This window comes from Hippocampus bargibanti, linkage group LG01, assembly GCF_051943395.1.
Source record: "Hippocampus bargibanti isolate YZ-2025 linkage group LG01, ASM5194339v1, whole genome shotgun sequence".
Taxonomy (NCBI): Eukaryota; Metazoa; Chordata; class Actinopteri; order Syngnathiformes; family Syngnathidae; genus Hippocampus; species Hippocampus bargibanti.
In genome coordinates, this window is record NC_142734.1 from 4,054,746 (window position 1) to 4,070,624 (window position 15,879).

At 42.6% G+C, this 15,879-nt stretch overlaps 1 protein-coding gene across 1 annotated transcript; it reads left to right on the forward strand.

The window, feature by feature from the left end:
* The first annotated feature begins 10,928 nt into the window (after window positions 1–10,928).
* On the forward strand, window positions 10,929–14,575 carry mafba (MAF bZIP transcription factor Ba). The gene is made up of 2 exons (XM_088990919.1): window positions 10,929–11,124; window positions 11,346–14,575. Exon 2 carries the CDS (start codon window positions 11,353–11,355, stop codon window positions 12,625–12,627), a length of 1,275 nt encoding a protein of 424 aa, XP_088847045.1. The 5' UTR covers window positions 10,929–11,124; window positions 11,346–11,352; the 3' UTR covers window positions 12,628–14,575.
* The last annotated feature ends 1,304 nt before the right edge of the window (window positions 14,576–15,879 follow it).

Sequence of the window (15,879 nt, forward strand, 5' to 3'; positions counted from 1 at the left end):
AAACCTTAGACTCTCTTTTTTCATCAGATAAAAAAAGAGTTAATTCCTAAATTGTATGGGTCTGGAGTTATATGAGCTTGAAATGAGGGTGACTGTCCAAAATACAATGCAATAAATACACATTGGTTTATATAGCGCTTTAACAGCAACTGTCGCTGGAACATAGTGCTTATATGGAAAAAAAGGAAAAGCTGCCCCTTGTGGAAAAGAAAAAAATGCCAGATGCCATGGCCAGCGCTTTACCGGCACCCAAGCATGAAAAAACAAAACCCGAACAAATTCTATGTCATATTTTCAATTCCTGAATAAATTTGTGAATGGCAGTGAATGAGTTAAAGCATGAAGAGGAAAAAAAGGAGTATGTAAACACATCAGACAAGACAGACTGTGAGAGGGAGTGTCACTGCCCTCCCTTGTCTTATTGACTTCTTAGCTTAACGGTCCCTGGGAGCGGGTGATTGAAACATAAAGCATTGGTTCTTAATTTAATGCCTCTGCATGTTTTCCACAATAATCAAGCTAGCTGTGACTGTTTTCTTTATTCTTTATTTTATTTTTTTTCTCAGAATGGGCCATTAGTGGATCATTGGGCCTCTGCGCCGTTTGAGGCTGTGGCCTTTGCCGCCGTCATGGCGCAGCTTTACAGTTTAAGACGAGCAGTATCCTTGTGCGACACAGCTGGGCTTAATGACACAGATTCACTCTCAAACAACACTCTTGATGAAGACGCCTTCTTCGCAACGCGTCCGTTCGTCTCCAGCGCGGTCATTAGCTGGGATGGGCCGCGCTAATGACGAAGTAGTTTACAATATGGCACGGCGGCATAATCACCCTCCTGTCGTCATTTTGTGAGAGAGGAAGCTGCCGTTTTACAGCCTGTAGCTCTTTACACGTTATCCATCTGAAAGATGACACATTGACAGAGATAAAGGAACAAAATTTCTGTAATGGGGATCTTTAAGTGCGGATCAAATATCTCCTTACATCAAAACCGTTCGCTGGAGGCTAAATGAGTGACACCTACTCTCACTATAAGGTGCTGACGGATATACATGTGTACAGATACAGTGACACCGATACAGTGAACCCCTGCTTACGAACCTTATTGGTTCCCCGAAAGTGAGTGTAAGGCGAAAAGTTCGTCTGCCAAACATTTATTTCCCATAAGAAACCATTAAAAATGAGTATAATCCGTTCCCTGGTCCCAATAAAACATAATTTTCTACTAAATAAGCCTTTAAACTACACAAAATATACCTTATTGTATGTATAATAAATGTGCTACTGTATTGTAATTAAAAAAATAAACTGGATAATAAAGTTGTTTGATTTACCTTTGTGATGGTCATTGATGTAGTTGCCTCTTGATGATATCCAAGTGAAGGTGTCGTGTTTTCTCGATGACAATATCCTCTCTCACACGGTCCCCTGCTAGCTGCTTTTCGTTAATCCAAATCAACAGAAGTTTTTCTACCTCTTCTATTGCCTGAGACCGTTGCTTAGACAACACAGAAACACCCTTAGCCACACGTAGCAATGGTCTATTGGCACTAAAACGCTAAATCACACAAACGCACACCTCGTTCGTGTTTCCCGATGATCTCTTTCTTCTGCTCGACCGTAATTTTCTTTTGCGTCCTCTTCGGCTTTACACTAGCCTGTGGTGGGGTCTTTTTCGGTCCCATAGTGTCAAAAGTACTCCACTCAAGAGCAAACCGCATCTGCACTCAAAGGGGGTGTCGAAAACTAGTCCGCCAGCCACCGTAGCGCTGTGTGGTTTGGTTCGTTTGCCGAAAACTTTTTTGGTATGCCAAAATTATACACTCGCGATAAGAGTCACTACATCGGAAATGAAACGATGAAAATACAATGTACAAAATACAATAAAAACATCGAAAGGGAAAAACAATTGTGAGAAAATCAGTGAGATTAGCATGAGATGGAATACGTGTCATGGACAAAAGTGGCAGTGATGCATGAATTTGGTAGTGCATTGAAATAAAGAGAGGAAATGTATATATTTTATTTGAAAACATTCAACTCGGAGTGATATGGCCAACATCAATCACACATTGACAAACAGGCGGCGTATCTACCCCGTCAAGGATGACGCCTCATACTGATGTCCAAAAACGTTTATGATGGAACACTGTGACATTTATCTTTATTAACTAATGTGTGCGTGCTGAGAGCACCTTTGTTTTCACCGAAATGATAAAACATTGACATTCATTCTTTTGTGTCGCCTCAAGGCATCAATAGACGATCAAAGCACATACGAAAACATGTGATCGTATATTGTTTTAACTAAAGAAATTTCTCAATCCCAGGAAATCCTCCATTTTGTACGACTAAAGCTAGGACACAGCTGGCTAGCTAGCGTTTAGAAATGAAGGAGAAAGGATGCCCATTTCAAGGTAAGATCAGAGCATTGTCATCAACTGGTGAGTATTTTTACTTTATTTGAATGTTATTGTGCCGATGTGCCATTTTATATTTAATGTGGATGGGTACAATTCCGGGTTGAGTAGACGCTAGCGCATCTCGCTGCTGATGCTAACCTGCAGAAAAAAAATGTTTCTTATCCTGTGCCTGAAAAGTGTCCTTGACAGTTTTGAAAATCACTTATAAATACGGTAAAATCTCGTTATATCGATATTCTCGGGAGTCGGAAAAAATATCGATATAACCGGACTATCGATATATCCAATCCTGCGGGCATGTAATTTTCTCCTTGAGTTCATATAAATAGTATCGTAATAAGCAGTACTATCAATATAACCAATATCGATATAACGAGACTTTACTGTATATATATATATATATATATATATGTAGGGCCAAAACTAACAGCAAATTGTAGTTTGCTGACGAAGCCTCTTGGATGAGAAGCGAAACGTCCGACACCTTCAAAGAAGTACAGATGACGGCTGAAGAAACCTTTTCATTGAGAGAAACATGAAACAACTTTACAATACAACATGCAAATAGATTAGAGCAAATAAATTATATTTTTGTTGTCATGGCAACCAATGACTTAATATTGGCACCAGTTACAGGCGGGTTAATACATCTAGTGGAGAGACACCCCCCCCCCCCCCCGCCCACACACACACAAGTGTAAAGTGCAAATATAAACATCTTGTTCTGCTTTCTTCATTCAGAAAGTATGGAAAACTTTTAAATCATGAATTAGACTACACCATTCTTTTTTTTTTCAACATGAATGCTTACAATTTCCAGCGTCCCTTTGGTGGCTTCATTCTGACTAAACATTTTTGCCAATGTGGTGAAATCTCTACATAAAATTGTACAAAAAAAGCTTTTCTGTATAACGGGTATGTGTTACTGAGTGTGTTTGTGTGTGTTGGGGATGTATTGGGGGCATCTTTGTGGCATCTCGTCGTCCAGATGGATGACTTGTATGGGGAATGTATTTATTTTGCAGCAAGGCGACATCGGGAGATTTGTTATTCCCTGGCATTGCCGAGTTGTTCACATTGCTCCACATCCATGAAACCATATTTCATCTGCGCACCCCCAATCCCAAAACAGATTTATTTACAGAAACCACCCCCACCACCCGAGGCACACATGCACACACACACACACACACACACACACACACACACACACACACATGTGTGTGTGTGTGTGTGTGTGTGTGTGTGTGTGTGTGTGTGTGTGTGTGTGTGTGTGTGTGTGTGTGTGTGTGTGTGTGTGTGTGTAAATCCCTTACACACCCTGTCCCCACCATGTCGCAAAAACGTGCAGTGTGTGTGTAAATCCCTTACACACCCTGTCCCCACCATGTCGCAAAAACGTGCAGTGTGTGTGTAAATCCCTCACACATTCTGACGCCACCATGTAGCAAAAACGTGTTGTGCATGTGTATGTGTGTGTGTGCGCGTCTGTGTGTGTGTGTTAGCAGGACCTCTTAAAAGCATTGAAACAGGAATGTGTGTGTGTCTGTGTGTGTGTGTGTGTGTGTGTGTGTGTGTGTGTGTGTGTGTGTGTGTGTGTGTGTGTGTGTGTGTGTGTGTGTGTGTGTGTGTGTGTGTGTGTGTGTGTGTGTGTGTGTATTAGTCACAAGGACCTCACAAAAACATTGCAACATGAATGTGTGTGTGCGTGCATAAGTGTGTGTGTGTGTGTATTATTTTCATTTTAATGGTTTCCTGTGGGAAATTAATTTTTGGGATACACACTTTTCGCCTTACACACTCTGGGAACCAATTAAGGTCTGAAGCCAAGGTATCACTGTAATTCCCAAGTTATATGTCAGAGAGTATTTAATTTGACACTTTATATTTGTTCTTGTGATTTGGAGTGAAGTAAAATTGTCAACTGTGTCATATTGCATCGTGTTTATGAAGCACTTCACATTTGCCATTCAATGAAACTATCAGAATCAGGAAGCCTTTAATCATCCCTTCAATGGGGAAATTTGCAGTCCGCAGCAGCAATTTGAAAGGGGATGATTGGGGGAGGGAGATAAAAACAAGATATTCTAAGCATAATAAAAATTGTCAGAAAACTGAGGTGTATACTGTAACTGTGCAAGACTGTTTCATTAAACAAACTGTACAGAATGCACATAATATACAAACTATGCACAAACTATTCAAAACAGTTACAGGTAACAGTAGATCTAAAATTGTAACAGACGGCGGTCTGAGGCTGTGTTTCCGGAAACAATCAGCCAGTAAATAAAAGTACCTTTGCATTACATGATGTAAGTGAACATGAGAGCTGCTCCTGCGGCTTTAGAGTAGGCTGGGCGTGGTCCAGTGGTCAGGGAAATGGCCGGATGACCCGAGCTATGCTGAGTCATGTCCCAGGTGAGGGATAGAACTGCATCCACTGGGCTCCGGGACGTGCACTTAACCTGCAGTAATTACTGGAAACAACACTGAGAACATGACCAACATGGACCTGGTGGGAGCCGGATGGAAGTTTTCAAATTTGCCTGAACTACTTGAGGCTCGCCGTGATGATGAGTGACAGGATTGTAATGGCGATCGGAAAGTTGTTGATCAAAAGGCTTTCGATACGTTCGGTATGAGAAATTGGCATTGCGTTTGTTAAGATAATATCAAAGGATGGCCTTGTAGAAATGGGGGCCTGTACCGTTAATATCACAGGTGTTAAAATCAAGGCCCGGGGGCCAAATTTGGCCTGCCACATCATTTTATTCGGCCTCTGAAAGCGAATTAAGCATGTCAAGTGCCATGATGCTTGTTAAAGTCCGAACTAACATTTCATTCATCAAGGAGGAGACTCTGCTGAGAAGTTGCGCCAATTCGGCAGCACGAATATGCCAGCACTGTTTTTGATTTGGGAGAAATGACAGTGCCATTTGACTGTCATCGCTGGACAGCTCTGCGGCGATTGTGCTTTTTTTGCGCCTGTAATGGGCAGCATTTTCACAGCCCCGCTTTGTTCAGCGGAAACGTCAGTGCTGTTGGACAGTCGGCGGCTTGGAATTGAAGCGGATTTACATGGGAGAGGAGATGTGGGACAGTCTCTTTTTGTCAATGGATGCTACAGCTTCGTGTAGCAGATGTGCACATTCCACCATGACGTACCTGATCCACTGGTGAAAATAATGCTTTGATCCTCTCCTCTTTCATCTAGAACTGCTTCATACCAGAATGAGGGTGCAGAAAGTGCTTAAAATGGAAAGACTGTCTGTGTCTTTTGTGTTGTGTCACATTATTTGTTATTTAGCTTTTTTTGGTTGTTGTTGTTTTGGCTTCAAGATGGCGCCACGAGCCTTATAGCAGGTCCTGTAGTTAGTTTTTCTACTTCTTCCTTTCCTTTCCTCTTACTTTCATCACTTTACTGTTGTGAAATGTACATTTCTCGAGTGCGAGACTAATAAAGGCTAATCCAATCCAATCTAAATTGTTGTATGTAAACCACAATAAGAGTTATTCTTGACTTGGATGGATGGATGGATGGATGGATGGATGGATGGATGGATGGATGGATGGATGGATGGATGGATGGATGGATGGATGGATGGATGGATGGATGGATGTGTGTACATGCCTAGATAAAGCACATTACGAGTGTGATTCAAGTGGAGACAATCCCAGATGACTTCAGGCAACAGGCGCACTACACTCTGAACCAGTTACCTCACACATACAGTCACATACAGTATACCGTAGAGACGATGACCAATGATACACACATTTACCCCGTCACCGAGAGGGAACCGATCCCAGGCTCCCCGCACACAGGTGTACACAGGTGTACTGTATCAGTACTGTACCCATACACGTATTGGTATCAGTATTAAAAAAGTGCTGTTGAACATCACTAATATTGATCATAGAAAATGAAGACAGAAACATTACCCTGTATAAGGAGATGGAGTATGAAAAATGGTCTTAGGCAGGAAAAGGGAAGCATTACGAGTGGCAAAAAGAGAGGGCAAAAGAGAGTAGAAGTCCCTGGAATAAGAACCAAGTGGCTGCTAAAAATCATTAATCTTGTGGGGATCTGTGTCAGCGAACGGCAGCGACACAAAGAGCTCTCGGAGCAGCCAGGAGAGCGGCTCACTGACCCGGACCCAATTGGCTGAGAAAGGCCCACCAGGCTTTAATAGACTTTTGCTGATCCGACACTTGTTTGCTGGGAGCCACAAAGAGGCGATTGCGCCGGCTGACAGGGGCCTGCAGGCCCGTGGGCTCCCTTCCTGCTCCATGATAAATGACCTGGGGTGGGCAGGGCCAGGGCCGGAGGAAAGGGGTGAAAGAGTGTCGCGGCGAGGAGGTGACCCACGCAGCCGGTTCGCCGTGGTGGACACGGGGAGCGAAAGATCAAGAAGATAAGAGAGGAGAGCATTTAAATACTGTATTCCAAAATGAAATTGGAAGAACCTAATATTTGGAAGTAGAAAAACATGACTTTGTCAGAGTGTCCACTCTGACGAAGTCCATCCAGACTGTCTGTAGATATCAAGTAGACAGGATGAACGTAATACAACTACACAGATAAAATTATAAATAATAAAAGAAGAGATTCATCTAAACAGAGAATGTGATTTTAAATAGGTGGGTTTTAAGACGGGATTTGAAGGTGGGAAGAGAATCATATTTGTCTATGTTGGGAAGTCCACGACGGTTTTGTACTGGAAACAAACCAGACAGTTATGCACATTATTTTCATTTCTATGAGTGAAAAAAAAACTACAGCAAAAATACAGATTTGTTGTTGCTTTTTCTTTTTACTGATTAAATAATAAATAATAAGCCAACACTGTATGTGTGCATACCTGTCAGCCTTGGCTAGTAGTTGCCCTTATATATATGATTACAATACTCATATAAAAGTTGTAGTATGCTGTACATTATTTGAAATGATAAAAATAGCTAACACAAACAAAAATACAGACATCATATCGCGCATGCACACGTTATACTCTTATTAATCTGACTGTAGGCAGTGATTAAAAATCTATACGATTGATTATATGATTGATGATTGCTGCTTCTTTGCCGTGACAATAGTAACGATTATTAGTAGCGTTATTATTGTCGTTTGCTACAAGATAGTTGAGACTAACTGGATTTGAGCCAAAATCGATCGGATCACAATTATATTGTTTTCCCCTGTATAAAAGTTGTATTGCGCCGTACATTATTTGAATTGATAAAAAACATATACAATACGGGGGAAACGTATAAGTTGACAGGTATGTGTGTGTGAGGTTTATTTTATTATATTGATAAAAAGACAAGCAAAGCTATTTGAAAAAAAAAAATATCCATTATAATGTCATCGTACCCTCCTATATTTGTGCTGCAAAATGAGCACGACTACAATAAGATAATGTGGTGGTGACGTTGGAGGTGCATGCATGCACGCCATTAAGTACCACTCATCATTGAAGTGCTGGCAGTGACGAACCCGACCACTAGGGGCGCCATGCCACAAGAAATAAACTAAAGCGCTCTTATCCAATACTGTATGGATAATCGCTTAGTTGGTGGCAGCAAACGTGGGCTCGAAAAACAAAATAAAACAACAACAAAAAAAGAGAAATTATCTTTACCCTTTAATCGAAAGGCGTTTTATATTAATGAGTTGGAGCGAATTTGCACTTATCTCACCTCTGCGTTGTTTCGGTATAAGAGAGAGTCGTCGTTCGTCAATTAGATCTGATGCGGCTTGCAGTCAGTCGGCAGACTCGCCCCTGTTTACACAGACGGCGACTTAATAATGCATGTTTTCACAAAGATGGTCGATCAGTCTGGAGTAAACAAGAAAAGCCCGAGTAAGTACACGCTGTTAATGGCCAATTAAAACCATGATGCAAAAAGGGGGATCGTATATAGCTAGCGGTAAACTCAACTTTTAGGGATTGGGCGTGTATCTTGTTACCGGACAAATAGACTCGTGATGCCAATGAAGAAATTAAATGAACACGGGGGGCGGGGGCGGTCATTCATATTATTCAATGATGTAATTTATTTGTCAGTATATGGTGTTAAGGTTGACAATAGTAAATACATTTTGTCCCGCGATGTTTACTTCTCTAGCGTTAAAGCAACAAACAGTGTGTGCAGCGGTTCGTCGTGGTTCACCTGCCCGACTCTCGGCCTTGAAACTCGGCTTCCTCCGGGCGTCGGTCGGCTTGCTGTGAACGGCCATGAGGCGACCACTTTCACACCATCACAGCGGTGGAAAATATGACTGGAAGAAGAAAAAAATCAAGTATTCCTTGTAGCGATAACAACCTGGAGTATCCAAAATGGTTGGCGACTGTTTGTGTGCCGGTCAGTCAAAGGTCCAACTTCGGTGCTCCCCAAGGGGGGGCCTGTGTTACAGGTGCGTTCACGGCACATGTACGATGTGAGCCCCTCAGTCGCAAAATGTCGAATGGCAGCGGCAGCCTCCGCATCTTCAACTGCTCAAGGCAATTTTAAGGCGGATTTCATTTCGTGTTATTCATTCCTAAAATCAGTAGGACGGGATTGTAATTAGGAAGCGAATAAGCAAGCATCGACAGTTTTTTTTCACCCCCCGCTGCCCATAAGCACACACATCACCTAATAGATCATTAACCACCGATGTGATGCTGACACTAATGTTTGTTTTTTTTACATCTGGTCCCCGTATAACGGCCACTGTTATTACTGGGGAGGGAGAGTCTGTTTCAGACTCGCCTCCACGTCGGACCGTAGTTGGGGAAACCTGGACCACCAAAAATATAAAATCAATAAATAAAAACTGGGCCGTCGCCGGTTCGGCCTTGTGAAAACGACGTTTGAGGTCTACGCAGTTTGATGCTTTTCGTCGGTTTGTTAATTACGACGCACGCCTGTAGGAGCCCGCAATAAATTTAATTACCTTGACTTGTGTGAGTGTGTGATTCTAAGTGTAGGAATTAATGCTGTTGTTTTTTATTTCTTTATAACATTTTAAATAATAGTATGCTAAACAAAAAATAAAAAAAGCAACGTATTCATAATGTAGCACGATACTGGATATGGACAATTTACATAGTCTATCACCCTAGTTAAAAGAGCCAAATATCATACATAATTTGTCAATAAATTTCCATGAATGATTGTAGTACGCGATGTGATGTTTAATCAAATGATTCAGCGTGATTTAAATTATAGTTTGAAAACTACAGAGAAGTGAACTATCAATCCTGATTGTTTCAAACTTTAATTTCGATTTCAACACATCTAATAAAAGAACTACTTTGTAACGAAATTAGTTAATAAAATATTAAAATGCACAATATTCGAAATGTGTTATACAAACCAAACTAATTCGTGTTTTTTTTCATTGTTAGCTGTGAGTCTGTTCAAACGTGCCTTTTTGATCTCACTTGCTCGGATGCGTAGGGATGTCGAAAAATATAATTGATAATTAATTGATTTAGTTTATGGACATTAATTTCTAGGATCAAGTTCAGCAGACATAATAAATATTTTCATGTTTAATGTTGACGTGACGTCATGACACGGCAATATGTCACGCCCAATGTGCGACACTTATGAACTCGCGGGATACCGAGATACGTGAGATAAATTCGTGAAAAAAAAAAACGAAATCAAGTGCACGATTAGTGCGTCTCCATACTGCAAAATGGCTGCTCCGGTTGTCCACGCAGGGGCAGCCTTGAGCCTGAATTCGACTCACAGAGTGGCCGAGTCAAACTGAGGGTTGACGTGGGGATCACTCGAAAGACACGTCCGGAACATCATCACGACGCCGCCTCAAACTCATGCATGAAACATGTATGTGTTTATTAGTCCGTGTTTGTTAGTAAAACTGACAGACAGACGGACGGACAAACGTATGGATGGATCGATGGATGGAGACATGGGTAGGTAGATAGATAGATAGATAGATAGATAGATAGATAGATAGATAGATAGATAGATAGATAGATAGATAGATAGATAGATAGATAGATAGATAGATAGATAGATAGATAGATAGATAGATAGATAGATTTAATCGAAGTCATGCAGGTGGCGTCATTTGTTATTGTCATAATTGCCACAATACTTATGTAAGGTGACCATCGTGTACTTTTGCTAGAATATGAAACAAGCAATAGTAATATAATATTAAAGGAGTACACTAAAGGTGACAATCGTTGGTCCGAAAGTTCATCAGGACGTGTTATGAACCTTTTTTGTTTTTGTTTTTTAAGGTGAGGAGAAATAAAGCAAACAAGAGGCGCTGGTGCCTCTGTCCCACCTTCTGGCCGCTCGGTCAGCTGACTGTTCCTTTCTCTCCTCCTCCTCTTCCTTCGTCCTCTTTCCCTTCCTCTATTTCAAGTCAGGGTCCGGCTCTCATTGGAGGGTGGCGCGCTACGATCCCGCCTTTGGGCGCAACGTCACCTCGCGCTATAAGGATAAATCGCTGGCTGGCTTCAAGCGCAGTCTGCTAGATACTCGAGTTGAAGCGGGGGGGAGAGAGAGAGAGCCGCGTGAAATCTCTGCGGTGCAGAGCTTCTCAGCGAAAATCAGACGCCCTATTTAATCTGCTTACTCGTTCCCTTTATTTTTTATTTTTTTCCTGGAGAAAAAAGAGGATTTGCCAAGAAGTTGCAACGAGGACTGGTTTCCGTCTCGGCGAGAAAACTTGGTATATCTTTCGTGTTCTTATTGATGTTTTGAAAGTTGTTGTGAATGCACATCGACTGAAAGGGACTGCTTGTGCACAGCGGCCGCTTATTTTTGGTTCTACTTTTCTGCTCGATTGTCAATGCCAGAGCAGACGTCTACATGATCCAAACAGTGAGCAGAACTTAGTCTGAAAGTTTTTTTGTCACCCCCGCCCCTCCTGCGCCCTTTTCACCCCTCAAGGTGTTTCATGCTACAGCAAGTCATCGCGCGGCGTCGGATGATCCAAAAGAACAACTGCATGAAACAAGAAAAGAGAGAAGAGACGCTGATTCACAAATCCGTTTTGGCGACGCTCGCAAGCTCCTTTGCGTCCCTGCAAAAGAGTCGCGACGGCAGCATGAGCGCAGAGATGAACATGGGCCCGGAGTTACCCAGCAGCCCTCTGGCTCTGGAATATGTCAACGATTTTGACCTGATGAAGTTTGACGTCAAGAAGGAGGGTTTGGCCGGCCTGGAACGCGGAGGAGTGCGTCAATGCAACCGCCTCCAACCGCAAGGCTCCGTCTCGTCCACGCCGATCAGCACGCCTTGCAGTTCGGTGCCGTCGTCGCCCAGTTTCAGCCCCACGGAGCAAAAAAACCACCTGGAGGAGTTGTACTGGCTTCCCAGCGGAGGCTACCACCAGCAGATGGATCCCCAGACTCTCAGCCTCACTCCGGAGGACGCAGTGGAGGCCCTGATCGGGGCGACGACCCACGGCCACCCCGCCCCTCCACACGTCCAGCAGCAGCTGCAGCAGCAGCAGCAACACCAAGGCGGATTCGAAGGGTACAGGGGTCCGCATCACCACCACAGCCACCACGTCCACGGTCAGCCCCACCACCACCACCCGTACGCGGGGGCTATGAGCCACCACGCCGAGGAGTTATCGGCTCATCCGGGAGCGCACAGCCACCCGCACGGTCAGCATCATCATCACAGCAATAACAATCAAGACCCCGACAGCCCATCCCCCGTGTCCCCAGAGGCCCACCCGACTCTCCACCACCACCGCCACCACCACCACCACCATCACCACCACCCGCACGGCCACTTGGGCCAGTCGGGGGCGCACCACGGCTCGGCGAGCGGAGGCGGCGGCGGTCTCAGCGTGGAGGAGCGCTTCTCGGACGACCAGCTGGTGTCCATGTCGGTGCGGGAGCTCAACAGACACCTACGCGGCTTCACCAAGGACGAAGTCATCCGTCTGAAACAAAAACGTCGGACCCTGAAGAACCGCGGCTACGCGCAATCGTGCCGGTTCAAGCGGGTGCAGCAGAAGCACGTGCTGGAGAACGAGAAGACGCAGCTGATGAACCAAGTGGAGCAACTCAAGGCAGAAATCAGCCGCCTGGCCAGAGAGAGGGACGCCTACAAACTTAAGTGCGAGAAACTCGCCGGTTCGGGGTCGGGGCCCAGCGGTGGATTCCGCGAGGCGGGATCGACCAGCGACACCCCTTCCTCGCCAGAGTTCTTCATGTGAGCACCAGCAATGACACGAAAGACACCCCTCACCCCCCAAAACAAAACAAATTGACCGATGACCAGAAACTGATTAGGAAGGACTCCTGGACAACAAATCGATTTGAAGAACAGTGATGGTCTCCTCAGGTCATCACGTGCCCACCAGGTAGTCTTAGGAGAATCTATGTGAACTAGACTTGCCTGTTGATGACATTTTTCAATTCATCCCCTCCGAGAAAATCATCCCCAGACGAACCAAGTCCACGTTCTTAAGGCTTTTTACCACGTAATCTTGCTGTTAAATGGTCGAGCACCCAGAAGGCCTGGCGTCTCTACTCTCCCTCTAAAAAGCCAAAAAACAATCAAAATCTCAAATTTTATGCAATTCTGTCAACTAACCAGACACCAGGGGAGGACATTTTATGCAACATCTCATTGATTTCTTGCCTGCTTGGTTATTATTATATTCCAATATATATATATATATATATATAAAGAAACGAAAAAAACATGCATTAAATATTAATCCTGCATGCTGGACATGTATGGTAATAATTTCTATTTTGTACTTTCATTATCTCGTGTATATGAATAAGAGCATGTTTTTGATCTGCTTTACTCTATAGTTTTTATGTTGGGGTGGGGGGGAGGGAGAAAAGCAGCGGGGACAGAACAGCGGGACTGCCTGTGTAGCATCATATAGCGTCATATGCTCGTGGCCGGCGGGGATTGTTCGGGTGGGGGTAAAATGGGTGGGGGGAGGGGGGTATTATTTGGCCTTGTAAATATTACGCAACCGCAAAACTGCACAAGATCGAAGAGGCTGGTTTGAACTTTCTTTCTTTGTGTTAGGTTTCTCATTTCTACTATTTTTTTTGTTTAATTATTCAATTATTATTTTCTCATTTTGCGGGACTGATTGAGAGAGGAGCGCACTTTTGTTCCATGTTTGGCTGTTGAATCAACAACAAACTTTGCAGCGGGTGCACTTTTGGTTCATTATCTTTTTTTTTTCTTTTTTTGGGGAGAGCAAGTTTTCATTTTTGACATTTGCACAGAATCCCTCCCCCCTACGGGAAAACAATCGGATTGTTTTAGATTGCAATGCAAAAAATAAATATTGCCTGGAGTTTATGGCAAAGTTAACTTTATGGGGGACGCAGATTACACGATTGTCTATTTACTCGTTAAAATACACACTCAGGGTGACATTTGGTCACGCAATAAAACGTGATTTTTTTTCCCCACCATATTTACCTTCTGATTTGCTTATTGGTGATAAAGAAACAATAAAAAATCGATTGACAGACACTTCATTCGAGCAGTGAAGATTTATATCGTATTTTTTTTCTTATTTAGATTTTTCATAATGCAAATTGTATCATTTTTGTTGTGTTTTCCTATTTTTTCTGCAGGTCAGGGAAAAAAGGGGGAATCTGGGTAGTGCAAATGCTCAAAATGAAAATATTTTTTAATCTTTTTTAATCAAATATTTTATGACGTGCTGATTTGATTTGCGTATGTTATTTCTTGATGATTCTGGTTCTGCTGGCCAGATGCATAGTGACATATTTTTTTTATTTTAATGATTTAAATTAACATATTGTCAGATCATATGGAATAAGCATGATGCTTGCATTTGAAAGTATTGTTGAAAAGTCATGCATTGATCAATATTTTGCTTTTCTTGATTCAACTGTGTTGAAATCCAACTGAAACTGCAGCAGCGGGTTGTTGTTTTGTTTTCAGCATTGTCATGTACTTTATCATATTGGGGGGGGGGATCGATTTCCAATCTTGTTTATATGAATAATAGAGTTAAACACTTCCAAAAATTGAACTGTTCCATTCAGGCTGGTTTCTGTTTTGTCTTATTTTGGGGTTGTTTTCTTTTTTTTGTGTGTGTGGAAGAAATCGTTTCCTATTTTTGCTTATTAAAGTCATTGAAATGGCAATATTCCATCTCAGATTTTGTATTATTGCAAGTCATTTATTTGATGTGATTATTATTATTATTATTATTATTGCACATCGTCATCATTGAACCGTTTATATCAACGTAAAGCGTTCACGTTCCAATTATAGCGATGATGATTCGGCAGTCACAAAAAAATACATTTTGGATATTCTACATTTATTTTTCCACATCATTTGCACATAACTTGCACATGATGTGTTTATGGATTTGACGGTACGGTGGAAAGGGGGGGGATGCCGTTTGTGGCCTCTGCTAACTTGTGCACAATCCTCTGCTGCATGGGCAAAAATGCGATCTTGAACTTGTAACACATTAAAAAAAATAAAATCACCCCCCCCCCCGGATTTACATTGAGGTGATGAATCGTATTGAGGGTCGTGCATGGCTGTGAATACACTTTGAAGCTCAATTTGGTGGGCTGGGAGGGGAGGGGGGGACAAGGTTCTATATCTCAACGCCTGCTGAGGTTTTACGAATGTGATCATATATGTTGCCCATTGGCTCATTTTTTTAATTAATTATATTGTGACAATTATAAATGACGTGAGGTCAAACTCACACACACACACAAGCACAGACACGCACACACACGCACACGCACACACACACACATAAAATTCGCGCATTGCTGACTGTTTATTTTTATAGTATTTTTTTGTCGTGAAAGTGATTCAACAGTATGAAATTCTCAACTCGCTTACCCAACGCACATAACGTCGAAAAAAAGCAGTACAAACAGCAAGTTTTAATGTGAGATCCTGGTGTCGGGGTATAGTCTGCACAGTGTGGCGTTAACATTCTCATACATGTTAAGTTTCAGAAATCATAAATCGGGAGATTTTCGTACTTGCGACGCGGTGGTGCGTGTTAAAATAATGTGAGCGTGACACTCAATTAGAAGTAAATAAAAGACAAAAATGCTTTCAAGGTGTATTTATACATTCAAGTAGTATAAAATGTATTTTGGTTTTATTTTCTTTTGTTTCACCTTACAAATGAACTGTCTGTATTGTGTCCATATTTGTTTTTTAAAGTGAGTATTGTGGTCAAAATCGGGAGTCTCCTGACCTAATCGAGATTTAACATGTATGACATTCTCCGTCCGGATTCTGCCTTTTGCAACGTGTGTGTGTGTGTGTGTGTGTGTGTGTGTGTGTGTGTCTGGGGGAGTGGGGGGGGGGGGGGGCAGTGGTGCGGCTGTATGGGCTGAACCAAGAAAAAATACGATTTCACACTCTTCCACGTCATGTTGAGTGATCAACACTGAAAAAGGGGAAGGTCCTTTCTAAATGT

Coding starts and splice junctions, on each gene's coding strand:
- mafba (XM_088990919.1), top strand. CDS start 11,353: ATGCTACAGCAAGTCATCGCGCGGCGTCGGATGATCCAAAAGAACAAC.